Consider the following 25688-nt stretch of genomic DNA (forward strand, 5'->3'; position numbering starts at 1 on the left):
CAATACTGAAACAGTGAAGCTCTGCAACGAAAGTAGCATAGCAGTATGACAGGTGACAGACGAATTTGTTGAATAAAGTAGTTATTTGTGTTTTGTTTTTGCACACAAAAAGTATCCTCGCTTCGTAATATTAAGTTTGAACCACTGTAGTCATGTCGACGGTTTTAACGATGTCTTTACTACCTTTCTGGACCTCAAAAGGTGCAATGTTGTTGCTGCCTATGTGTGGATCAGATATCCTTGGATTTCATCAAAAATATCTTAATTTGTGTTCCGAAGACAAAGGTCATACAGGTTTGGGACCAATGAGGGTGAGTATTTAATGAAAGGAATTTCATTTTTTGGGTGAACTAACCCTTTAATGTTATTTTTAAAATGAAAGAAATTACTGCTTATTCAGAATTTTTACAGAATGCAGTTTCATTTTTTTCTGTCTGCAGAACAAAATGAATAGCCTAAAACAATTAACTTGCAATCATAACTTATGAAATAATACAAAAGAATCATGTTTGACAGGGAACATCTCAGCATAATCACCATCATCAGTCGCAAATATTGTTTAATACAATCTTTGTGAGGACGACTGGCAACAGCTGGTCCTTAAATTCTAAGACTAGTATCTTTAGACACTGCACACTACATGATTTTAAACACCAACTGAACGCAACTGGCTCTGACTCGGTGCATTTGGGCATGATCAGTAGTAAGTATCAAATTACATTCATAATCGGCCTTACAATCGTTAAGTGTGACCCCCGCTTGAGTTGTTTACGTTCATTATTATTGTAATGTTATGTGTTTTGATTTGTTTTGTTTCGCCGAGAGCATCTTGTGTGTGTGCGCATTCAAGTGTTTTGGAGGAGGCATGGCTTTGGAGAGCGCTCTGAAGGAAGGGTGTGATCGTATGCTTTCAATGCTAGCAGGCTAACATTAACATTTCCCAGATCACCTACTGCACCTTGAGGTATTAAGTATTTAAGTATTTGGCATTGTGATGAACACAATAGCAAATATAAACATATGAATGGGTGTTTATTTAGCACATCTCCATCATGCGTCCCGCCATGCTTCTCATGCACGTTGCTGTTTACATCAGTGTTAAAATGTCTCTTTGATGCAGCATACAGGCAATGTTATAAATTTTAACTGGTTGATTGAAAACTATTCTTCAAGGTGGGATATGTATTTTTTCAACAACGCTGTTGGACATTGTTGATATTTGAAATCAACCCCAACAAATCCACCCCTCTCTTCTTTGCTCCGCCTCCAAAACTCACCCTCCAATTCTAACCACCTTGCTCAGAGTCGGTCTCAAACCCCGGCTCGATCGCTGCTGTCAGGCAAGGCGGGTGCACTGACAAGGATGCTAAATGTATTTTCTAGTTTAACAGCAAAACTCTCACTATCTGGCGACTGTTATACACGCAACGTGAGAGTGGATGTCTGTTTATCACAGCTGACGCGCAACAAAATGCTTTAAGAAAAATAAAGCACAGATAATGAACGAATGACAAGGAAGCGCAAAAAATTAAAGTATGGTACACAAGTAAATACAAACAAGTGTTCGTTGTTAGACGCCAACAGTACAGCAGCCCCAGACAATCGTGACACTAAAACGCAGTTTTACTCACATGTGACGTGGAATCAAAGCAGCCTCTGCATCTGATTTCAGGCCTTCCCGCTTAGCTCTCTCCAGCGCTGGAAAGCTTTTCTAATATTAATGCGGGTCCTAAAGTGCTTGCCCAGTCATAAACCTTCATTCCAGTGATATTCTTTTGAGCTATGTATTGTCTCACATCTCTCTTTCTGCGTTTTTTTTCTTTCAAATCTCCCTCTTGCTCATTCTGTCTCCTCGACCGTCATACTCCCCCTAATGCTGACTAGTTACGTTTGTTGGTGTCCACCCGACTAACTTCCAAACAGTGTTGAAAAATGCATTCTAAAAATCTAAATAATTCATAAGTAATTATTCACAGTATTCTGAAGTATATATCAACAATAGCGTGATGCATCGTATTACCATATATAGGCACATGTCTAATGTAGGCAACACAAACCAAACTCTTTCAGACCTCAGCTACAACTAGTGTTTGAGGGCGAGTCAAAGTAAACGTTCACAGGCAGCCAATGTAGACTGTAGGCATTATGCAAATTTGTTATAATCTGACATAGGTTCGTGCAGAAAGTAAGGCAGGAATTACTGACTTGTTTCAGGCAGTTCAGAATAGTTTTTCTTTTGGGACACCGTAACTTCAATGGTTGTGTACTTCGATCTTTGAAACTTTGCAGACCTTTTACATTCACAAATAGCTATCTTACTAACTACTTGAAAGGGAATATCCGAAAAAGCATAACAGGGGCACATTAAGACATGTACTTTTATTGAGCCATCATTAACGGCATTCAATTTAAGTGCAAACAAATTGATTACATTCATTTTGGCCTCTGTAAAAAGAGAAACTGATTATTTAAATCATATTAGCAATAAGTTGTTTCAGATAAAATCACTAGATTAAAAACAAGTTTAAAAGAAAAACAACAACAACAACAAAAAACCCATGCATTTCTAAATCTTTGTGGCTGCTTTCTGGTTAAAGGGTCAAAAAAAAGTCCAACATCAAATCAATTAGTCTGACAATAAACTGCACTGTGTTTTAGGGGTTGTAATAAAAACGCTCTCAAGCCGAAATACTTAGGGATCTTATTTGGTTAAACTTGCATAAAAATTAGTTGCTAACTTGCCCACCTCCACATCTCAAATAATATTCACTAGATACAGCTTGACTCCCTCTTTCAGTGCAACTCTATTGGATTTTTACAGTTTTATCATCTGTCAAGCAAGAAAGTCTCCAAGGTGCAAGTCTGATCAAAATAAGTTACGAAGCCTCTATGCTCAAAGCCCTAACTCATTGCATGGCCAATAGGAATATAATGGTTGCATTCATTGTACATTATTAGAGCACTATCGGAACACTTACACTCACCAAGGCACCCGTTTATGAATCAAAAGTGGATTTAACCAGTACTAAACTAGGCTCACAGCTGGTGTGTTAAAGGAAATCGTCTATGTCATCAGTACAGTACAGACATGGCAACCTAAGCTTATCAATTAATCTAATAACTTCTTCGGTAGGGGATATTAAAAGTTACATAGATAATACTTAACAGATCAATACTTGAAGTATGCGTATGCATTACTGCTTTCCAATAAAGCATCTAATTGGCTTTTAAATAAATGTAAAATGAACTCAAATTCAATATTTTCATTCCAGTGATTTGATTGCATTTGTCACCACCACCATTGGCTCTTACCTTAAGTCGTTTGACGACTTCATCGTTGCTGATCTTATCAGTGATCTCTTTGACACCCAGTGGGTAGATGATCTTTCCGTCCCCCGCTGGTCTTTGCTGCTGAGGCTGCTGCGGGAACTCCATCATCCTTCTCCAGACAGACAGACGGTCCTCTACTGGCCTCTATAGGCAACAACACTAAAGTTCAGCACACAAACCCACCACACCACCACAAAAACACTAAAATACACCTTATGTACTTCAGCCTCCTGCTGTCTGTGCGTGTAGTTAAGCCCCTTAAAACAGCGGAATGACACCGAAACCTTACAGGCGACAGTTTGAGTGAAAATCCTGAATAAACGCACGAAGCTAATGAAGCTAATAGCAACACTAGCCGAGAGCTAACGAGACCCGCTCCGCTACCGCGCTTTTACTCTAAAACGCGTTACTATCTAGGCATTTAAAGTTCTCCTGATAAGGGTCTCCACATATTATGCACGTTCAGACATAACCACACAACTTGGATAATAAGGTATCGTTTAAAAGCACCTCAGAGAGTAAAACAGCTCTTTGAGCGGCTAATGGCCTAGCCGTCAGCTCCAGGCCTCAAACTATTCAACAAACATCCAGCCAACACTCACATTTACCTTTTAAAATCACAACCCGCCGGTTCCTGTTACCCCAAAAGCATTTATCCCATATCTCTCACTCGACACTACTCCATTGCGGCCGTTATCCTAACTTTAGACGGTAGGAAATCTGAAATGTTTACTTGTTTTCTCTGTATAAGTTCACTCAGCGAGGCAAACAGCGACCACCAACTTCATCATGCCACACAAACTGTGTGAATTAAACTCCCTCGAGCGACCCCAGCCGCCTCACAACCGCTTACAAACAATTCCCCGGTCATTACCTCACAGACAAGTCGTTGTTTTAATTCATGAGTCAGGCTCGGGTTCGGGTTTGGGTGTTTTTTTTAGTTTCGGGCACAAAGCTCCGTCTTTTTCATTCAGGGCTGTGTGAACGTCCTCGCGTGGAAAGTGGAGGCGCAGCGACCCCGTTGGCTGAAAGTCGGTATAGCGGGGCACCGATGGAGGGAGAAACGTTACCGTAAATATTAGAAAACAAACGCCTTTGGTTCTTTGTTTAGTCAAAGAACTTGGCACTGAACTTAGTTTACCGTAAATATTAGAAAAGAAAAGCCCCTACATATAGCGCGTCAGCCTCTGAATGTGTAATGTAGCTACAACAACAGTACTTGTTTGCAATTACATTCAGCCTACAAATTAGTGTACACTGAAGTGTGAGAATGTCAAGAGTGAAAATGTATTTATTTATTTATTTTTAGTATTCTTGAGACATGGGACAAAACAGGTTACATTTGTTTATGGAACATATAAATATTTTTGTATAAATTTGTGAAACATATTTTGAGGTGACCTATATTTATTTGAGGTTTGGTATAATCCCTTGCCTCTTATATTTATTCAACATATCCTGCACCTTTCTTATTCACATTCCCTTGCATAATTGTATTGTTTTGTACATACATATTTTGCATATCTTGTTTATCTGGAAGCCTCACCAAGGCGTCGGAAAACACCCAATACTCTGCTTACTTGGCAGTATCTCAGATTCTTCCATGTAGTTTTGGTGTCATTCTGTTTCCATCCACTGGAGGCGCTGCAGTATTTTTGCTTCTCCTTTGAGAGTTGTTCGTCTGGTTTTCTTTTACTTTCCTTCCTCTAGAAAAACTTGTAAACAGAGGATTTGTCGTCGGTGTCTTGTAAAAGGGGCACAACAGAATGCCAAAGAAAAAGAAAAATGGATTGAGTCCCTCCCGAGCCCCGATGCAGGCGGCGGCTGAGTACGGGAGCGGTTCCGAGAGTCGAGCACACGGAGCAAATGGATCTTTTGTGACCCGGGCGGACTCATCGTATAATAACTTTGGGTCCATGCAGTCCAGGAGTGGTCAGTTGGAATCTCAAAGGCGAGACGAAATCATCCAGAGCATGCAGGAGATGTTTTCACACCTGGATCCAGAAGTCATTTACATGGTACTCTCAGAGGCAGATTTTAAAGGTAAGTGTAAATGCCTGCAATCTTAGCAGGTGTCTGATTAAAGTTACTTGGAACATTGTAGAAGACCGCACACAGTCCAATAACATAAAATCAACTATTGTATTTATAGTTACATCTTTTGTTACTCTTTCCATCTTAAGCTGGTAGATTTGTTTTGAAACTGGGTGGCTTGTTTCTGGCTGGTCTTCACTTGGTGCAAGCAGGTCATTCACATCTGGCTGACCAACTACTATGTACCAAAACAGCCTGACCACCTTAACCTGGTATGGCCAACTGGTAGCAGGTTTGTTGTTGGTCAAAGATTGCTAAAGACCAGCTTGGACCACCTAATGACCATGTTAGACCACCTAGAAACCAGCTACATGTAACAAAAGCTACCAACTTCATCTTGATTGACATAGTTACTTAATAGCACTATATTTTCTGTATATTATTATTTTATATTTTTATTATTCTATGCTTCAAGTTGATGTTGTCATAAAGCCTTGTATGATTCTTAATATACATGATGACATACACTACCGATTTTTTTTTAAATGTTTATGAAAGAAGACTGTGATACTTATTTCTTATCAACAAGGCTGTTACATTCAATTGATCAAAAATATAGTATAAAAATTAATATTGTGAAGTATTATTACAAGAATTTTAAAATGTAAAGTAGCTATTTTCAATTCACATGATCCCTCAGAAATCATTCTAATGTACTGATTTGGTGCTCAGTTATTAACAATGGCTCTTATTATTATCAATGTTGCAGGGAGTTTTTGCTTAATATTTTTGTGGAAACCATGATGCATTTTTTTTCAGGATACTTTGATTAATAGTTAGTTTCTAAGAATATTTTTAAAATAGAAATCATTTGTAACATTATAAACGTCTTTATTGTCACTTTTGATTAATTTAATGCGTCTTTGCCAAATAAAAAATATTCATTATACATTATTGTTAACTCTTAAGTTTGGGGTATCTCAGTTTCTTAAATGCAGAAAATCTTTTACTTTTTCATAAATGCAGTAATATACATATGTATATGGGATACTTTTGTTTTTTTAATATTAATTTTTTTTCTACTTAATCTCTGCATTAGTGGACAATGCAATGGATTCTCTTTTGGAGCTGTCAGATGCTGCTGAGGGCATAGTCCCACCCCCTCCTCCTGTCTCAGGGTTTGAGCAGGCTGCTGCTCTCCTGGGTACCAACACCACTCAGACAGACCTCCTCAGTGGAACGGCAGAGAGCTTTGCCTTTTCAAACCAGCCTGCATCTCAGCCGGAGCTCAGTCCTGGTGAAACACACCTGACAGAAGAGTTTGATGCTCTCATAGATCAGGAACTTGAGACTTTGACTTCACAGCAGACACAAGCTAGCTCCTATCCTCCAATGTCCTCCATACCTCTCTCTTCTCTTCCCCCTCCTTCTCAATCAATCCCTCGCTCCTTGCTGCCTCTTACATCCCAGACCCAGTTTCCATCTCCTCAGACCTTACCAGAGCATGTTGAGCAGGCCTCTAACTCTGACCCCAGGCTCAGTGAGGCCCGTGGCGGTACTTCACCTGTGAGTGAATTAAGTTTCGGTGGGGTCCATATCCCAGAGACAAAAACCATATCTCTTGACTTCAGTCACCTAACAGTGGAGGCCAGCTCTACTGAACCACGACCCTCTGCCTTTCAGGTTTACCGTAGACCTGACCAACTCTGTAACCACACAGCGGCAATGCGGCGTCAAGAAGGACTCAGCACACCTGCCATGTTCTGGAACACTCAGGCTGCTGAGTTTCATCCCCGCACTATGGGGCCATCCTTCATTACACCTGTCATTCCTAACCCCACCCCTTGGAGCACTAACCCCATTACTGCTGCTCAGTGGTTAGCTCGTGGACCTATCAGACAAGCACCTCTGAAGCCTTCTGCAACTGTACCGAAGTCATGGACTCTGCCCACTAGGAACAGACTCAAATTGGAAGGACAGGTGTTGGTGTTACTTAGAGGGGCTCCTGGATCAGGCAAAACCACCCTTGCCAAGTAAGCAAGAAGACTCATATCTGTTATTTTATTGAAAGCAGACGGAATAGCACAAAGGAAATCCCTTCTTTTTTGTTTTTTGTTTTAAGTTGGCATTTAATGGCTTATAATGTTCTTTTCATTTTTATTTAAACAATTTCGTCCATGAGAGCAGTTCATGATGTACAACACTCCATTATGGGAAAATTTATAATAACTTATCTTGAAAATTGAGTTAATTTAGATAGATTGTCCTTTGGTAATGCTTCATGGGTAGGAAATTTGCCATGTAGTGGTATCAAATGTTTTTGTTTGTTTGTTTTTTGTGCTAATTGTTAAAGCTTTTTTTCATGGTGTATATGATTTTTATCACCGTATTGTACTGCATTATAAAACAGGTTGCAAGACAAACTTTAATGTTTTGCTAGTTTAAGTAAAGTTTTTTTTTTTATTATTATTATTTAAACATCAAATTGGCCTTTTAATGAAAATATGACATGGGAAACAAACAAGCATTTAAAAAACTAAAAGAAGTTTTAAATTAATACAACAATTAAAATAAACTATAAAAAAAAATTTGAAACTCCTGTGGAGCAGAAGGTCAAAAGAATGAATTGAATTTTTAGTATGCATACAGACTGTGAAAGCAATCTCACATGCCGAAAACCAGCATATATATTGCCTGTAATAAGCTTTTGAGATTAACAGTACTGCTTACCAGAATTACGTTGAACACTTTGCTGTTTAGAGTATGTTTATGGAGAAAGTATATAGTTTTATATATTTTTTTCTCTCTCTTTCCTTGCTGTCCAGTGGTATGTTGACACAGAATCCTAGAGGGGTTGTATTGAGCACTGATGAGTATTTCACTCGAAATGGACAGTACCAATTTGAACCAAATTTACTAGGAGAGGCCCATGAGTGGAATCACCAGAGAGGTGAGTATTATAGGCCTGTTTAGCTTAAGCCAAAGCAAAATGTCAGGTGTGTACATTAAATTATTACCATTTCCAATTATTTACTACCCATTGACTAGACAGTCTGACCTTAAAAGTGATGTGTGCAGATTTGTTGATCTTTTTCAAAATTCATTACATATTTCAGCTTGATATGCTGAAACAACTATAAGTAAGCCATTTGTATGCCAATTTCCATGAAAATTATGAACTTTCCAACTCCATGGCAATGTCAAAACATTGCTTGATTATTTGAGATAGTCAATTAGACTGAAAAAGCAACATTGCATGAGTTTGGTGCAGGACAACAGGCCCCAATATACTTTAAGCAAAATTGGAGAAAAAAATGGTGTGACATAATTTCAAACAAAACCAGTCCAAAACGAAGTTTGTTTGAAATTCATTTCCAGAGTTCGATACAGCCTGCTAAAGCATACTTTCTGGAAAAGTTTGCTCCGGCTTGTAAACACTGTCAAACTACCATTGGTCCGTGGTGATTATTAATAGGTAGGTGTGCTCTGCGGCTCCGCCTTCTTTGATGTGAAAATCTTCTTCAGTTCTTCTGTTCAGTCTGTCAAGGTCAGACGCAATTAAAAACATTAACAAACTAAAGAGCTACTTTATAGTAGAAATTGAAGTTGTACTTCTAATCGAAAGCAATACTTATGCCATTTTTCACGTTCAATACAGTAAAGCTGATTTATTTAAAGCAATCTATTGTATAAAGTGCTATATAAATAAACATGACTTGAATAGAGTGCTGAATAGAGGAGCTTGTGCAAACATATCCACATTCTTAACTGCTTTCTTAGCTGATGTTTTCTTAACTGCACCACTGTCACTTTTGTTGTGTGTTTATTTTGTTATGGAGAAGAAAGAGTGCAGCACATATTTAGATATTCATTAAAACGTTGCTCCGGGTTAGCCTGGGTCAGGTCGGGGTGTTTGCTACCCGTATACTGCTGCAAAGGAATTTCAAACTTCTTTTTACCCTTGAGCAAAGAACAAAAATAACTTTGTACTAAGTATATTGGGGCCTTTCCTGTTTGGCTGACAAATGGCAGACAGCTGAAGTGTTTGGGAAACAGTTTTAAAAACAGTCATTATTTTTGCTATTCTGCTTGGTGCCACTGATGCCACATACAATTACACACTTCACCTTCAATCTTTATATAATCTTTCTGCAATGTCTTTGTGGTGATCAACATTTCAGCAAAAGATGCTTTTGAAAAAGGCCAGTCACCCATCATAATAGACAACACCAATATGCAATGTTGGGAGATGAAACCATACGTTGCCATGGTGAGCAATTTATTTTGAAACACGTAGTATGAAATAGCTTATTAATGTTCAGTATCAGACAATTACCACATTGTTTTTGTATTGTTAAAATTTGCTGTGGATATACCAGATTAAATTTCTCAAGTTGAACATTCATTGTATCATGCTACTGTAGATCTTATTTATTTATTGGTTTAACTTTAGAATGTTCCTCACTTTAAAGTGTACAAAAACCTAAAACACAGATTCACACAGGTATATTATGCTGATTGTAGACCTTCCTCTTCCTTCTCCTAGGCACTGAAACATGGGTATAAGGTGCTATTTCGTGAGCCAGATACCTGGTGGAAAACTAAACCTAGAGAGCTGGAGAAGTATGTTAAACAGAACCACAAACCAGAAATAACTACTTTTACTACACATGTAACAAAATCCATACAATTAATCTGTTAACAGTTCTCTTTACACTGGTTTTGTCGGGAGTCTTAAAGTACAATCACAAATGTGATCCATTGCTTTAATGACACAATCAAAAATAAAAAAAAACAAGTCTTTACAGTTTTTGCCAACTCTCTCTATTCACCCTCTCTTTGAAGGCGCACAAGGCACCATGTAACAAAGGAGAAGATCCGACGCATATTAGAACGGTATGACCGATTTGTCTCTGTCCAGAGCATCATGAATTCACAAAGACCAGAACCAGTGCCAAGTGTTGTGGATTTGACCCAAACCGAGACTGAGCAAACACAGTGAGTATGCATTATATGCATAATACTAAGTTACCGAGTATTTTCATTTGAAAATAAAGACACTGTTAACACAGCAGCAGATAATGGTTTGTCTCCAACTGTACAGGACAATTTGAGAGTTAGTAACTTGTTACCTGTTAGTAACTATGAAAACACTGACTCTGTGAAGCCATAAATAATTATGTATTTATATATCATGTATATCTATGTATTTAAACAACAATATGTATTTCTCTCATTTCCTTCAGACAATCTTTACCCCCTGGCCTCAGTCATCCTGATCTTGTTGGTGACTCTGGGTTGAGCAAACTGAACACACATCTTTCCTCATCTCTGCCCGATGTGTCCTCTGTTAGGCAGACTTGCAGTACCATTTCTGCGGGTGAGGAAGAAGGTGAAATAGTCTCCTACAGTTCCAAGGAGTCTATGGTTTTGCATGAGAACATTCTGGAAGGGTCTGGAACACCTCCGTCTGATCTGATTGATGCTGAAGGGTTAGACTTGGAACTAGATCTTCTGGACACAGAAAAAAACATGGGAAATTTGAGTAGCGGGAAAACTGAAGAATTAGTTGAGTCAGCACACGAGAAGTTTTCAGAGCTGCCTGTGGCATTTTCAGAGTCCATTGCTCAGCGTGTGAGGAGGGAGAGAGTGAATTGTAGAAATCCCCTTGGAACAAGTGAACCTGTGAACTCTGACCCCAGTGTTTACTCTCCAGGGCAAGGTAAGGAGGGGGGATGTGAAGGTGAGTCTCTTTCTGAGGACAAAGTAGTGAGGCCAGAGCTGTTGGATTTTGTGGGGGACTGGCCACTGGAGTCTCAAGGTCAACGTCAAGGAAGACGTCAGAATTTAAGGGATAAAACTGTTAAGAACACTGTTTTGGAATCCAGTGTTGTTGAACAAAAAGATAATACTTCTTCCGATGAAGAAAAGCATTCTGACACTGACAAGCAGAATGCAGTTGAATTTCAAAAACTTGTAGATCTACTGCAAGGTGGAAGAAACTCTCCAGGTTTTTACCAAGATCCAACTCCAACTAAACTGACTACTCTACGTTCCCCTTCCTTTGGTGAAAAACAGGGTAACTTGAACCTAGAGAATGTGATTTGCCCTGAACTCCCTGACTGTGTGCTGGGAAGGATGTTCTCTGAGTGCATTGACCCAAGAAAGGATTACTCTAATTCACCAAGTACATCAAAACAGAGAGTAGACCCGATTGAGCAGTGTAGTAAAGAGTCTGCTGAGAAGAGCACACAGGAGGAGGCTGAGCAAGAGGACAATGTAGCATCAGAGGAGAAATGCAGAATCAGCCCAAATGTCCAAGATACTCTGTGTTCAAAGGTTGCCATAGACTCAGAGAGCATTCTGGACAGACGGAGAGGTCTTAGCCGGAGAATGGGGAAATCTTGTAAATTGGCACTTACCTTCACCAATCAAAACCCTTCGTCACCCTGCTCACAGTCTCCAGTTATTTCGCATCTGCCCTCTGATCTTCCACCTACGGGGGAAACACCTTCATTGCCCATGGTGTCATGTCCCAGTGCCTCAGCCCAAACAAACCCTCAGGACTTTGCTTTGCTTTGGCGAATTGACCAGCTGAAATGCTCTGAATTAGCTTTGGACTTATCTAGTAGTAGTATGTTTGTTTTGGAGGGAAACTCTTTGCGTTTCACCCCAAAAACAAATGAAGAGGAGTCTGCCTGCCAGCAGAGAGTGCCGTACCGTGTGGTTCATGAGAAAGGTTCTCAAGTGGAAGAGAATGACTTTAAAGAAGCCCACTCTAAACAACAAAACCTTGAGATTCTGAGTCGCCATTTCAGACGCGTTTCCATGGATATTCTGGAGGACCTTTATGAGAAGTGCCATCAAGATATGGAGTGGACAACTAACTTGTTGCTAGATTCTGGAGAACAGCTGTATAAAGATGATGAGGATGACAAAGTTAGCTTGGGGTCTTTGGTTCTTGAGAAAGAGTCATGTGAACCATTTATAGAACCGGCAGAAACTGTGATGGGCCCAGAAAGTGACCAGGCTAGAGCTGTGTGCTCTGATAACTCCAGCAACAGTTCAGCAAGTAGCATCAGTCCCAAGTCCCAAGAAACTAACCTTAGTGACGTTAGCCAAGCTGATGATGATTGGAGCCCAGGTCAAAGTTCACAAAGTGAAGCTGAAGGATCTGAGGAAGCCAGCATGACAAAGGAGAAATGTGAGTCTGAACCTTCCTTTGAATCAATAAAGCAGCTGACAGAAGACACCAAAGTACAACTGGAGGTTCTGGCAGCTAATGAACAACAGCCAGACAAAATAGCTCTGCAAGGTCCAGGGCAGCAAGAGATATTAGTGACACAAAGTGAGCAAGTTGTTCAATGCCTGGAGGGAGCATTGAAGGAATGGCGTGAAGAGGTGGGAGGAGAGAAATTAAAGGAGGATGAAGAGACAAAAGCAGAGGTGAATGCTATAACACAGTTACTACTGCATCAGGTTGACGAAATGGAGCGCAAAGAGAAAGAGGAGAAGAAGGAACTAGAAAACGAGAAAAAAAGAACTGGACAGGGGAGAAGAGAGCCAAGTTCAATGGACATACAAACACTGGAGCTGAAACTTCCAACTGAACTTGCATTGCAGCTCACTGAACTTTTTGGACCTGTTGGGGTCAGTCCAGGTAATCAAACATCTAATCAATATGTCAAATAATTCCTTTTATTCGTGTATCACTCAATCTAGTGACCTCAAGGCATCCCAATACAATACCAAACCCCTAACTCATAGTTAATGTTGTGTGGGTCTGTTTAAAAAAAATAAAATAAATAAAAGGTTTTTGAAGACTGGGGCTTGACACATGACCTACCCATGTTCAAATTTGCCCAATTTGGCTAGCTTCTACCAATTAACATATGAATTTACTACAAAATACAGCAGCACACATGGCTATTAATGACAACAGCAAAGGATATTGAGCAGTGTTTTCTCTTTCAAAAGTTAATGCCTGTTTATTTTGCTTTCATAACATTGTTATTATCTGGTTAGTTTTATTTTATTATTTTCATTAAGCATTGTTTTTCCCTGCTGTCCATGAACCTATCAGAACAGAACTGTCACCATGACCAGTTTAGAATTTAGTTCTGTAAGGATTAAAGCTGTTTAAAATGTTGGTTAAATGGTTTAAAACAACTGTTATTCTAGTTATTACTATGAAAATCTATCACTTTCAAACAAGTAACCACATCAACCCTCAAACCTAAATAAAAGTGTATTAAAATCTCTTTGAACCCTCTTTGGCTGCAGGTGCATTTTCATCAGATGACTGTGCGGTGCAAATAGACCTGAACTTGGCCAAACTTCTGCACCAAAAATGGAAAGAGACTATTCAAGTGAGTTCACATATTTTGATCTTATGTTTACAGTTTTTGGATATTAACCTACATAACAAACAGCATACATTTTTTTTTAATGTGACTGATTCTGGATCTTAATGTAAAACTTACCTGGTGTCTGTTGTCTTTGGCAGGAGAAACACAGGCAGGCAGCTCTGTCCTATCAGCTAATGCACGAGAGTGAGACAGCTTATTCTCTCAGTACACACAAACACAAAGTGAATGTAAATGTACAGCATGTTATAACCAGTAGTAATACAATAAAGCATTAAGAGATAAATCACATCTCTTCCATTTTAATCTTCTAATCCAGCTGTGACCTTGCTGGACAGTCACACCCAGAGTGAAATCTAAATGGTCCTTAATTTTGCCCTCATGGCTGTTTCAAACATCAAATATAATTAGTATGTTATGATTTACCAATGATTTTGTTGCTTTGTGCAGTATTTCACTTTCACTGCTTGGTCACACACACACACACACACACACACACACACACACACACACACACACACACACACACACACACACACACACACACACACACACACACACACACACACACACACACACACACATTTGGTCAACCTCAGGAGGTCAAATTAAATGTTGTTTATTCTAAATACTTTTTAAAACTGTGATTTGTGTGATTTTTGTTTTCTACTAATAAACATTAAATAATCAAAATTACATAGACAAAATTTATAATATAAAAAATTATATGTGAAAGTGACAGAAGAGGCCCTTCCATGGTGCAGACACTACAGTGCACAAAATTAGGGAAATAACTAATTATGTTTTAGTTAATAGATAAAAATTAAATTTTACTACAACTGATTGTCAAACATTTTTACATTGTTTGATTTTGTTAGAAACCTCTAAGGTGGGAAAGTCCAAAATGGGAGACAAAAAGGGATTAATTTATGTCCCGAATGCTTTTAAAGTATTTAATGAGACACCAAATTGTATCCAATTTGTGGAAACTTCTCAATACTGGAAATAATCTGTTTTTCCCCTGTCTTCATGGCAACGAAGGTTCCGTCCAATGGGGTGAATCGCAGGGAAACAAAACCAGGCTGAGGGACCAATTAGGTTTGCATGAAGAAATTCCTTTTATGGATCACTGGACTGCATCTTCTGCTCCTGTCTCACTGAGGGACATCATGATTGAAGAGCAGGTCATGCAAGACAGCATGGAGAAGGTATGTCACACATAGGCACTCAAATTAAATCACTGACTAGAAATGTGAAACGAAATAGTGCAAATGAGCTATGTTTGGGTTTTAGTCCAGGTCAAGTCGGAGGGACCTGGATAAGAAAGATGGTGCAGCCAAGTTAAAGGAGAACCAGCTGTTTTCCACGTTCCCCACCATAGACCGACATTTCCTCAGGGATATCTTCAGAGATCACAAGTGAGAATATGATACATAGTGATAAACTAATAAATATTTGCCCATATTTACAACATTTTTAACTCCCACTTGTTGTGTCATTTAATTGTTTTGAGTATATACAAAGTCCCTTTATGGAAAGCCATTTCACTCAGTGGCCATCTTTGAAACACGTCTCTGGCAGCTATTTCAATAATGCAAGTGCAGCTCTTATCTCTTTGAATGGGGAAACATCAAACTCTCCAAAGCTGTTTACCAAGCTTACAATTAAATTTCATATTTGAAATGACCAATCAAATCTGACAACAACTGTCTCATAAATTTGGTTTCTAAACACTCAAATCTGGACAAAAAATGTTTTTTTTCCAGCTGGACCAGCCAATGTGCATGCGTAGTTCTAAGCACAAGTCCTGACGCAGTGACTTTACCAATTGGCGATTGGCTCTTTTACTTAGAAGACGGGACTTATTCTGCATATTGTGTGTTGCACTTTCTCCTATTCATAGTAATGCGAGTGCACTGTCTTTGTATATCTAAAGTCTTTGGTATATATCAGCAATATATCAGCCTTCGGCCATTGTGGTTTTATGAATTTTATTTTCCCCACCTTTGTGGCTTTGGATATTTGTTTTTTTGTTTTTAAAGATGGATTGTTTTTTCTTTATACCAAAATTCACTGAAAAATTGTGCACATGTATACTAGGAACAATTATTAAGATAGCAGACATAACCTCAAAGGAAATGTCTCTCGACCATTTGTTTGTGTTTGTGTAGTTACTGTCTGGAGCAGACCGAACAGTTTATGCATTCTCTGTTGGATGACGGGCCAGTCAAAAATGTAGTGGCTCCTGAACCTGCCCCTCAGCGCAGTGGTGCTCACAGAGGTTCAAGCAAAGAGCGGGTGAGCACTCTACATGTGACCATATGGCATACTGAAATTAAACAAAAACCTTGAGTTGATTGTGGACACTTTTTGCCTCACTCACTCAGAGATGGAAACCGAGAGATGGGGAGGTGGAAGCAGCTCAGTTTCAGGATTCAGAGGATCCGGAATATGAGGACTTCCGCACAGAGGCAACAGTGCAGAGACGTCAGCAAATAGAGTCTTTTAACAAGGCAGCTGAAGCCCATCGACAAGGACGCAAGGATGTGGCTAGTTTCTACGCACAACAGGTTAAAGAGATAAACATTATAATGTGTGCTGAAAAGCTGATGTAAAAACAGTAGTTTTGAGACAAACACAAGTTTCTTTTTAACCGTGTCCTTAGGTGTGAATGCCGTAGATCACTGACAAGCTACGCAATATCGCGTTCATTATCGCAGATGAATCGCCTTCGATAATGAACGCGATATTGCGTAGCTTGTCAGTGATCTACGGCTCTGTCTATTAAATGGCGCTCCATTTGAAGGCAGGTGATGGCGATTTAGTGGTAATCAGGGAACCGGCTTTACTGACGAAATGCGCGTGACAATCGCATGCGATATATCGCCCAGCCCTAGTGTGAAGCGTCATTTCTGGTGACAAGCTGTCCACATTAAACACTGAACTGCTGTGCACATTGGCACAGATAATAACGTTTTATATATTTAATACATAAGGAAGAAGGATTTTCGATGACATTTTTCCAGTGGAATGGTCCAAAAGTGCACATTTTTTGGCCCATTCATTTTTCCCATAGTGATTTTTTAAAAAGTCTACATTTAAGAGTTCTAAGCAATGAACCAAACCAACCAGCATACAAGGTCTGCATTACAGATTTTGATTTGAAGCAAAGTCAGACAAAGTACAAGACTGTAATTGATGGCTTTGATGAGAAACATAAGTTGGTGTAATACAAAACTGTTTGTATACATATACACACAAATATTTAAGTTTGAGATTGACTAAATTACGCCATTTACAGTTCTTCATGGGAGTGGGAGGGCACTAAAGATTGTTTTAGCTGGAATTGCTTGTTGCAGTTCTCTGATTGCTAGAGATTTCTTTGCAGAATCATGGTAATGTTGTTTTTCACCAGGGATTCTGCTGTTTAACATGATAATTTAAAAAGTTATTTGAAGAAATAATGCAAACTGACGGCTTCGGCAAATGCATATACCATTGATTAACAACCTTGCAGATCACAGTAGATCTGTTATCTTTAAAAATCAGTTCCTCTTTGGAAAAAATCAATGGAATTTTATGAAATTCGACTCCTGCACTTTATAGAAATCAAAGTAATAACTGTAGAATTACTGGTTTCTCCCGATTCCTAGTTTTCTCTGGACCATTCTGGGGAGTTTCTACTGAATAAACTACTCTTCCCATGAAGCAGTTAGAATAATGTAGTAAAATCAGCGGTTTTGTGTCTTTTGCGTCACATCTCATTTAAACTAAAGTGAATTTATAACTTAAAATGTGGACTCTACTAACTTTAAACAATGCATGCAGAGTGCAGTGCTTGTCACCATTATGTTCAGTTTAGTTTAGTTCATGGACTTTTAGGTTGTATTTCTTCAGTTCCTGTGTTCCTTTGTTTGATATTCTCACCACTCATCTGTTACTATGGACACTAACTCATCACTCATGTTCGTCTTTTAGTTCATCACCATTGTGTATTTAAGTTCCTCTTGTTCAATTAGTGTTGGTCTGGTCACGGTCATGTTAAGTGTGTTTCTCAACACTGTTTTGCATTATTGCCTGTTTAGATTAAACTTTGCATTGGAATTTTATCATTCTAATTCTTCGTCTGTTGGTCTGTCTGTCTGTCTGTCTGCCTGATATTGTGACAGAGCTGTTCTTAGATCAGAACTAAGTTTCTATGCATTTGTGTATATGCTTAGGGTCACATGCATGGAGAGAAGATGCGTGAAGCTAACCATCGAGCGGCCATGCAGATATTCCAGCGAGTGAATGCTTCACTCCTGCCTCAGAATATTCTAGATCTCCATGGACTGCATGTGGATGAGGCCCTTTATCATCTCAGTAATGTGCTCACTGAAAAGAATTTGGGTATGTGAACCACAAACATACAACATTTCAAAAAAGTGCAATTTTTCAAGTGTGGACAGCAGATGGATTGTATAGACTCCAGAGTCTGCCATTATCTTTACTGAATGTGTCTTTTGTAGAATGCCGTCAGGGTTTGTGTCGGCCTCAGCTGTCAATCATCACAGGAAGAGGCAATCACAGCCAAGGGGGAGTGGCACGCATCAGACCTGCCGTACTAGACTACCTCAAAAACCAACACTACAGGTATATTAACTGCATCCAGTGCTCTTGCAATGTGTCTTTTTGAATGGTACAATGATTTACTATAAACTACTGTCCATCAATTGCATGTAATGAAACCTCTTTTAGTGTAAACACCTTCTAGGTCCTACTAATTAAGAATTCAGAGTATTTGGACACTTAAGTCACACTTAAAAATGTGTCATATCTTGATCTTTCATTCAGAATATTCACAAAAATTCACAATAATATTTTAAAATTTTAAATTTGATTTGTTTTACCAGTTTTCAAATCAATATGTGTACATTTAATGATCCCCCATCTTTTTTCTGTCTTTCTTACAGTTATACTGAGCCTAAGACCGGATTGGTGCTGGTCACACTTCATTGAAAGAGTTGCTACAATGAAGCATTTACTTTTAGATTTCTCTCTTTCCACTGCCTTAATTCAAAACGTCTTCTCTGGGGACTAATAGTGCCAGTAATTATAATGTTCTTTTGTCTTTTAACTACATACATCTTTATTTTGTTTCAGTAATTGTGCGAGAGTTATCTAAGACATAAAAATATCAAGGTACTACATATTTACCATGTTTTATTTTATTGACCTGTATATACACAATATACTTTATTGAATGTTTATTGATGATCCCTTATGAGGCCATTAATGTTTAACTGATCACTTATGACTACATTTTTATGTAATTAGTTTAAATAGATAATGGCTACACATTTTTCCTAGCCAGACCATATAGAAGAAAAGTTTTTTTTTTATTTATTATTTTTTTAAGGTGCTTAAGATGTTGGATATTTTATTATTGCGTATAGTTTTGTTCCATACTTTTGCTTTATGTAGCGCCACATCAGTTTTATAAGATCCAGTTTGTTGTGTTCAGAGTAGTGGGGATGTCACAGGATGGCTTATTCTCTTCAGTGTTGATGTATATAGAAATATATTAATAGAGTTTCTGGAAATATAAATGCTGATTCTCAATCAGCTTTGCATTTTAGTTTGTTTGTGAGCAGCTTGAACACATATGTGATCCTAGATCAAAATTACATTTATGTCACTTTGCAGTGTTGGTTTTTGAGTTTTAGCTCAGATTTGTTTTTATATTTCCAGTTTAAAATGTTGATGCCACACATTTTATAGACATCTTAATGCTGCTATGCAAATCACAATTCTTATGTGTGAGAATTTGTTCTGAAAACTATTTTTGTGAAATTGTATATTTTGAACCTCAAAAGATTTTATATGTAAACTTTTGTTTTATTTTTGTTATTCTAAATTATGGTTGGGAAAAAAAGCTGAAGAGAAGAATAAAGACTTAACATGTACACGTTTGATTCTTTTGGTGAAATGAAAATTTAACTTAATCAGCTCTAGGTCTCAGCGTAACATGCGCTTGGAGCTCAATCACAGCTGAACATATTCTACATCCTCGTTTCTATTTCTCTCCATTTTCCCCTTTAATCTCTAGAAACCGTTGGTGGGGGAAAATATAACTCAGCATGTTGAACGCTCAGTAGATGACGTTTGTTTCAATTAGTAAAGGTCAGATTTCTCCATGATGAAAGTGGCAGCTGTTGAAGTAAATGCAGTGCACTTCCTTTCCATAAGAGGGCAATGCTGTGTACTCTCTTACACTCAACCTGGCACTAGAGCACTGCAGTGATGACATATTTTTGTAGGCCAACGCAAAAGTTTGCCTGGTCCCTTGACAAAAAACCATTAGGATTTTTCCATTGGATTTTTGATTAAAATAAGCTCTGTGACCAACAAAAGTTTGATTTTGTTCAAGTTCGAAGCCTAAATACAATCGGCAGAAGTAAAAAGGCTATAAAATAGGCTATTAAAAAAAACTACACCGCGGTCACATGATTTCAGCATCACCTCCTTTAAGTTTCCGACAACTCTTTCAGTATTTATTTAAAAAGTTTAGGAGAGTAAGGATAGTTTGCTAGAGTGTGACTAAATACACAGTGCTGCTATGAAAGTCGATTCGTTTTCCTGCCCGGTGTGATGTTTAATGTCCTTGCAATATATGCAATATATGTCCTTGACTATAACACATTTCCAGTTATCAAGATTGCAACATCGCTGTTAGCAACTGCCTTTAAAAGGAATAGTTCACCCAAAAATTAAAATTTTGTCATCACTTACTCACCCTAAAGTTGTTCCAGACCTGTATGAATTTTTTTCTTCTGAACACGAGAAGACATTTTGAAGAATGTTGGTAATCAAACAGTTGACGGTAGCCATCGACTTCTATAGTAGCGAAAAAAAATAATATGGAAGTCAATGGCTACCGTCAACTAGTTACTAACATTATTTAAAATATGTTCCTTTGTGTTGAGCAGAAGAAAGAAACTCATAAAGTTTTGGAAAAACATGAGGGTGAGTAAATAATGACAATTTTTTGGGGTGAACTATCTGTTTAAGACAAGTAAAAGCTTTATAAAAATCACAAGGTGGTATTATTGATGTTTTGTTGTAGAATAAAACGTGGAAATATCTTTAACTTGTGATAACTGCAGACCTTATTTCCTGCATTTAATAAAAAAAAAAATCAATTGACATTGGAAATGGAAGTACTAAAATGCTATCTTTTTTTCTGGGATTTGGCCTACAAAAATACATAATCCCTGTACCACTCCTTTGAACGTAAGGCTTTATCAAACATTTTGTATTTTTTGTCTTTGTTTGCTGTATTGATTAGACATTTTCAGTGCCATTGAACTGAAAATTAGCACAGTGTTTGTGTACCAACGCTAAAAGCCCAGTCAAATTCTATGAGGTCCAAAACAATACTGTCATATTTGAAGTGCATGCCCCCTTTACAGTCACCTTTATAAAATGTACGTCAACTCTGTGACATAAAAAAAAAAAAAAAAAAAAAAAAAAAAAATTAAACAGGAAATAAAGATTAAATTCAAAAATTCTATACAGAATCCATTTAGGTGTCTGAGACCCCAAACATACAGAACAAACAGTCAATCTCATCAAAACATGAGGGTTAGCATATGGCTTTATTTTGTTCTTATTTGTATCTTTGTTTCTTTTCCTTGCTGCATTAAACCGTTTCATGCACAGTGAGAACTTGACTGCAGAAGAAGCAAGACTCAACACCGTAGATGTGCTGAGAACGTCACGCAGTCACAACGGAAGCTTAGAAGAGATTTGATATACGATTTTACAAAGAAAAGAGCCCAGCCTCGCATTTCACTTCCCTCTGAGAAAGGATACAGCACCTGCTCTGTCTGTAAAGGCACATATGATCTCTCTGTGCTCAACAGTACTTGAATTTCCTGTGTTTAAGAATTGAAGTTTTGAGAAATATGCAGAATTGGACTGAAGTCTGATCTGAACTCATTCTTCTTCATGTTTAATTAAATTAAAACAAAACGAACAGATGCTAAATTGAGCTTTATGTGTGCCTGTGAATCTCACGGCTGAAGAGCTCAAAGAGGTGAGTTGTTTTAAGTATATACTCTGTAATACATGTATTAACTATACTGTGCCAGTTTAAAACTGTGATCTCAGTGAATCTATTGTTCTATAAATATATTTTCTATCTACAAACTTATTTAATCTACGTCAATTTAGCAACAGTCCAAACGCATACGCATAGTGTTCATTATTTGTAAGGTTAATCAGTTAAAACTGAAATTAATCATTTTATTGATACTTTTGAAATATTTACGAGAGGAAAATCGTAATATTTTTATGGTTTGGAAGGGCTTTAGTAGTTAAATGTTTTATTTATTTTTTTATTTTTTTGACCAACACATTTTTTTTAAATGTTATAAAGGGTCTATATTTTACTATATCAGTCGATGCTTGAGTATATGAACAGTGTGTGTGTATATATCTATATAGGGAGCTCCATCACTGAAAGTATTGTAATCCTCTAAATTCAGATGTTTCCAATACTTGCAGTATTTCTTTCATAAAACAAAATACTTTTGTTGTTGATGAAGATATAATTGTTACATTTATTAAAGTCATTTTTTAATACTGCATCTTCTGTTTTAGCACAGAAATGTACTTAACCATAGAGGCTAATGCTGGTCAGATTATAGGCCTACTTCTGTATCGGGCTGACAATGTTCCCAGTATTTCTTTTTTGTTTTTGTTTTTTTATACCAGAGAAGTGTTTTTATCGAAAAAGTGTTTTCTGAGTATATATTATAACCATTTGGCCTTTAGTGGTATTAACTGGAGCAGTTGTTTGAATCATCAGCGCACTTTCCTCTCATGACAGCCAGAGGCCTAGGAAGTACAAGCCATTGCCATTTCGAGAATCATCTTTGAAGTTGTTTTAACATGTCAAAAATGTCCTTTCCAGCATTAGCCCATAGAGCTATTAAATAAACAACTGAATGAGCTGTCGAATTTATGTTGAACTACATTTTTTCAGAACACTCAAAGCAAAAAAAAATCTTAAATTGTACTTTAATCGATAGCAGGGCATAGAGGTAAACGGGAAGCATTGTCCCAGGCCTGTGATGAGAGGTATGTTCTCCACTGTGCTCTGTGGTATAGTGGGGTATTGTATTGTATTTCACATCTAAGAAAAATGTGGAAAAAGCAAAAAAAAAAAAAAAAAAAAGATTGTCCATTTCATGATATCTTATTGTTTCTTAGGTATAGTTCAGATATAGTTCAGCATAGTTCTGGAAGGATAGGATGATTTATATATCATTTAATTTGTCTGATATTTAAAGAGAAATAGTTTACTAAAAAAAGAAAAAAAGAAAAAAAAAACTGTCATCATTTTCTCAGCCTCATGTTGCTCCAAACCTGTATGACTTTCTTTCTTCTGCGGAACACAAGGGATTATATTTCGAAGAACGCTGTGGTCCAAACAACATCAGACCCTAGAGACTGTTGACTGTCATTGTATAGACCGAAAAAAGAAAACACACACACACACATACACACAAAAACACACACACTGAGACATATTTCAAAATAATTTGTTTTGTGTTCTGCAGATGATAGAAAGTCATAGGTTTGGAATGATATGAGGGAGAGAAAATGATGATGATTGTTTTGTTTTATTGAGTAAACTATTTCTTTAAATATAACACTAATTAAATGAAATATAAATCAAATTTAAGATTACATATAATGTCAATGTATTAAAACATTTCTTGGTGTTTTGTGATAGCATAATAGTTATTTTGCTTGTCTTTTTATTCTTTCAGTTGTGCAGGATTCAGAGAGAGAGAGAGAGAGAGTAAAGCGAGAGCAAGAGATTCAGCTTGCTGCAAGACTTCTCACTCCTGGATTTCTCTGTCTTGAATATCTATAATGATACATAATGACCTTGGTTCCTAAACCTTCACTGGATTACAGAGCAGAGGATTAAACCACCACCTCGCAAGACAAAGAGTGTGAGGAGGACTTCAGGATGCTGTGTGAATTGCAGGGTTTTTACTCTTGGTCCTCATAGATCTGCAAACTTGTAATTCTCAACGATGACTTCATCATCTGTTGGAGACCACTGAATTTTTTTTTTTTTTTTTTGGACCTATTAGACTGCACCTTACAATAACTACTACACCAGAGACAGAAGGATGAACGGGTTGGCAGAGACCTCAGTGAAATGCGTACTGGTTGGGGACTGTGCGGTGGGTAAAACTGCACTTCTTGTACGATTCACTTCTGAAACGTTCCCAGAAAGCTATAGACCCACTGTCTATGAAAACACTGGAGTTGATGTTTTCATGGATGGAATCCAGATTAGCTTGGGACTGTGGGATACAGCAGGACATGATACATTCCGCCAAATCCGCCCCATGTCCTATCAGCAGGCGGATGTGGTTTTGCTATGTTATTCGGTAGCAAATCCAAATTCGTTAAGCAATTTGCGGCAAAAATGGATCGCTGAAGTGAGGGAATTTCTTCCGAGGGTACCTGTGCTGGTTGTTGCCACACAGACAGACCATCGTGAGATGGGCCCGTATCGTGCCAACTGCACCACTGCCTCAGAGGGCAAACAAGTGGCACAAGAGATCCGTGCCAAAGGATATCTAGAATGCTCGGCTCTCAGCAATCGAGGTGTGCAACAGGTTTTTGAGTGTGCTGTTCGAACAGCTGTTAATCGGGCAAGAAGACGGACAAGGCGGAGACTCCTTGACTTAAACCCCTGTAAAGTTTCCTGAATGCTTTTAAAACAGGGATGTTATTTAATTCTCTTCACTAAGATAAAATTGTTTCTCACACACAACACCAACTAACTGAAGCCTCAACAAAGACTTCTTAACACTGATTTCTTAATACTGTTTACCTAAAAGACTATTTGATTTTGAGTCCTCTAGTGAGGTTCTGAAAACTGACCATAAGTTAGACACATTACACATATTGAACAGATATTTATTCATTAAACAGCTGTGGACTTTTAATTTTATGAATTTTACGAGTTGAGTATATCATTTAAAAGACAGATGTGTCTTTTATTGCACTGCTACTCCAAATGTACATTTGTAGATTGTAGTTGAAATCTTATTTTAAATTTCATTCTTTTAGCTTTCTTTTTATGGTTTCTTGCGAAAGAAATGGAACCCTTAAAACTCGTTCTTTGTCTGCTGGTCCCTTCTCCTAGACCTGTGAAATAAGGAGTCACATTAGCTCATAATGCAACACTGAGATCACATTCTGTAATCTTAATTTTAGATGGCAAATAAATCACTTTGGTTATGTATTTCTGATTTGCTGATCACGCTTTTTATCTGTGATATGCTTTTTATGGAGCAAGATAAAATGAGAATTTCTGTCCTGAAGTTCTTATTCTTAAAAGATTCTTTTCATAGTCTTTATGAAGTAACTTAAATAAGTAGTTGTTTTAATAAAAAAGAGTTAAGCTGGTAATTTGCCATGTATCTGTGTGGTCTGTCATGCACAGTGATTCGAGGAAAATGAGTGTTTATATACGTTCTGACTACATGAATGTATATGGATGGCATCAAAACTCAGAATCAATAAAAAAAGGGGTTTTCAAACTTGTCAATGCCAAAAACTTATAAAGGACCCCCTTCCTAAAATATACAGGCAGCTATTCATCTTAAGATTCATACTGTATAAATAGTGATATAACAAAAAAAAAATGTTTTAAAGATTTAAAAAAATCAATAATTGGTGTTATTATTACTAAAGTCAAAAAAATTATTGAAAGAAGTAATAAAAAATAAATAAATTATAAAAATACTATTGAAATTATTATTATTATTATTAGTAGTAGTATTCGAAATATTTATTACGTTTTTAATAAAATGATCTCTTTGTTTATACATTATTTTGCTGAAATTTGTGGACAGCGTAGCCTCTGCTTGAGGTTCCCCAGAC

At 37.6% G+C, this 25688-nt stretch overlaps 3 protein-coding genes across 7 annotated transcripts in view; 2 read left to right on the forward strand and 1 right to left on the reverse strand.

The window, feature by feature from the left end:
- The window catches only part of pds5a (PDS5 cohesin associated factor A), a 32933-nt gene extending 28569 nt beyond the window's left edge, over nt 1-4364 (reverse strand). For 2 of the 5 annotated variants that reach the window (XM_048197686.1, XM_048197683.1), the window contains exons 1-2: nt 4205-4364; nt 3313-3474 (exon numbers count right to left, since the gene is read on the reverse strand). In XM_048197686.1, coding sequence (XP_048053643.1) covers nt 3313-3438 — 126 coding nt within the window. In that variant the 5' untranslated portion in view covers nt 3439-3474; nt 4205-4364. The other 3 variants (XM_048197688.1, XM_048197684.1, XM_048197685.1) reach the window with 3 other exon arrangements.
- Nucleotides 4365-4965: 601 nt separating this feature from the next.
- Nucleotides 4966-19675, forward strand: n4bp2 (NEDD4 binding protein 2). The gene is made up of 16 exons (XM_048197682.1): nt 4966-5373; nt 6464-7397; nt 8190-8314; nt 9546-9634; nt 9911-9987; nt 10210-10362; nt 10611-13024; nt 13648-13733; nt 13871-13916; nt 14772-14938; nt 15024-15148; nt 15902-16028; nt 16118-16300; nt 17951-18119; nt 18239-18362; nt 18683-19675. The coding sequence occupies exons 1-16, from the start codon at nt 5097-5099 to the stop codon at nt 18726-18728; spliced, it is 5142 nt and encodes a 1713-aa protein (XP_048053639.1). The 5' UTR covers nt 4966-5096; the 3' UTR covers nt 18729-19675.
- A 1740-nt stretch (nt 19676-21415) lies between these two features.
- On the forward strand, nt 21416-25214 carry rhoh (ras homolog family member H). The gene is made up of 2 exons (XM_048197691.1): nt 21416-21807; nt 23549-25214. The coding sequence occupies exon 2, from the start codon at nt 23921-23923 to the stop codon at nt 24506-24508; it is 588 nt and encodes a 195-aa protein (XP_048053648.1). The 5' UTR covers nt 21416-21807; nt 23549-23920; the 3' UTR covers nt 24509-25214.
- The last annotated feature ends 474 nt before the right edge of the window (nt 25215-25688 follow it).

The sequence above is a fragment of the Megalobrama amblycephala genome, linkage group LG7 (genome assembly GCF_018812025.1).
Source record: "Megalobrama amblycephala isolate DHTTF-2021 linkage group LG7, ASM1881202v1, whole genome shotgun sequence".
In the NCBI taxonomy this organism is placed as follows: Eukaryota; Metazoa; Chordata; class Actinopteri; order Cypriniformes; family Xenocyprididae; genus Megalobrama; species Megalobrama amblycephala.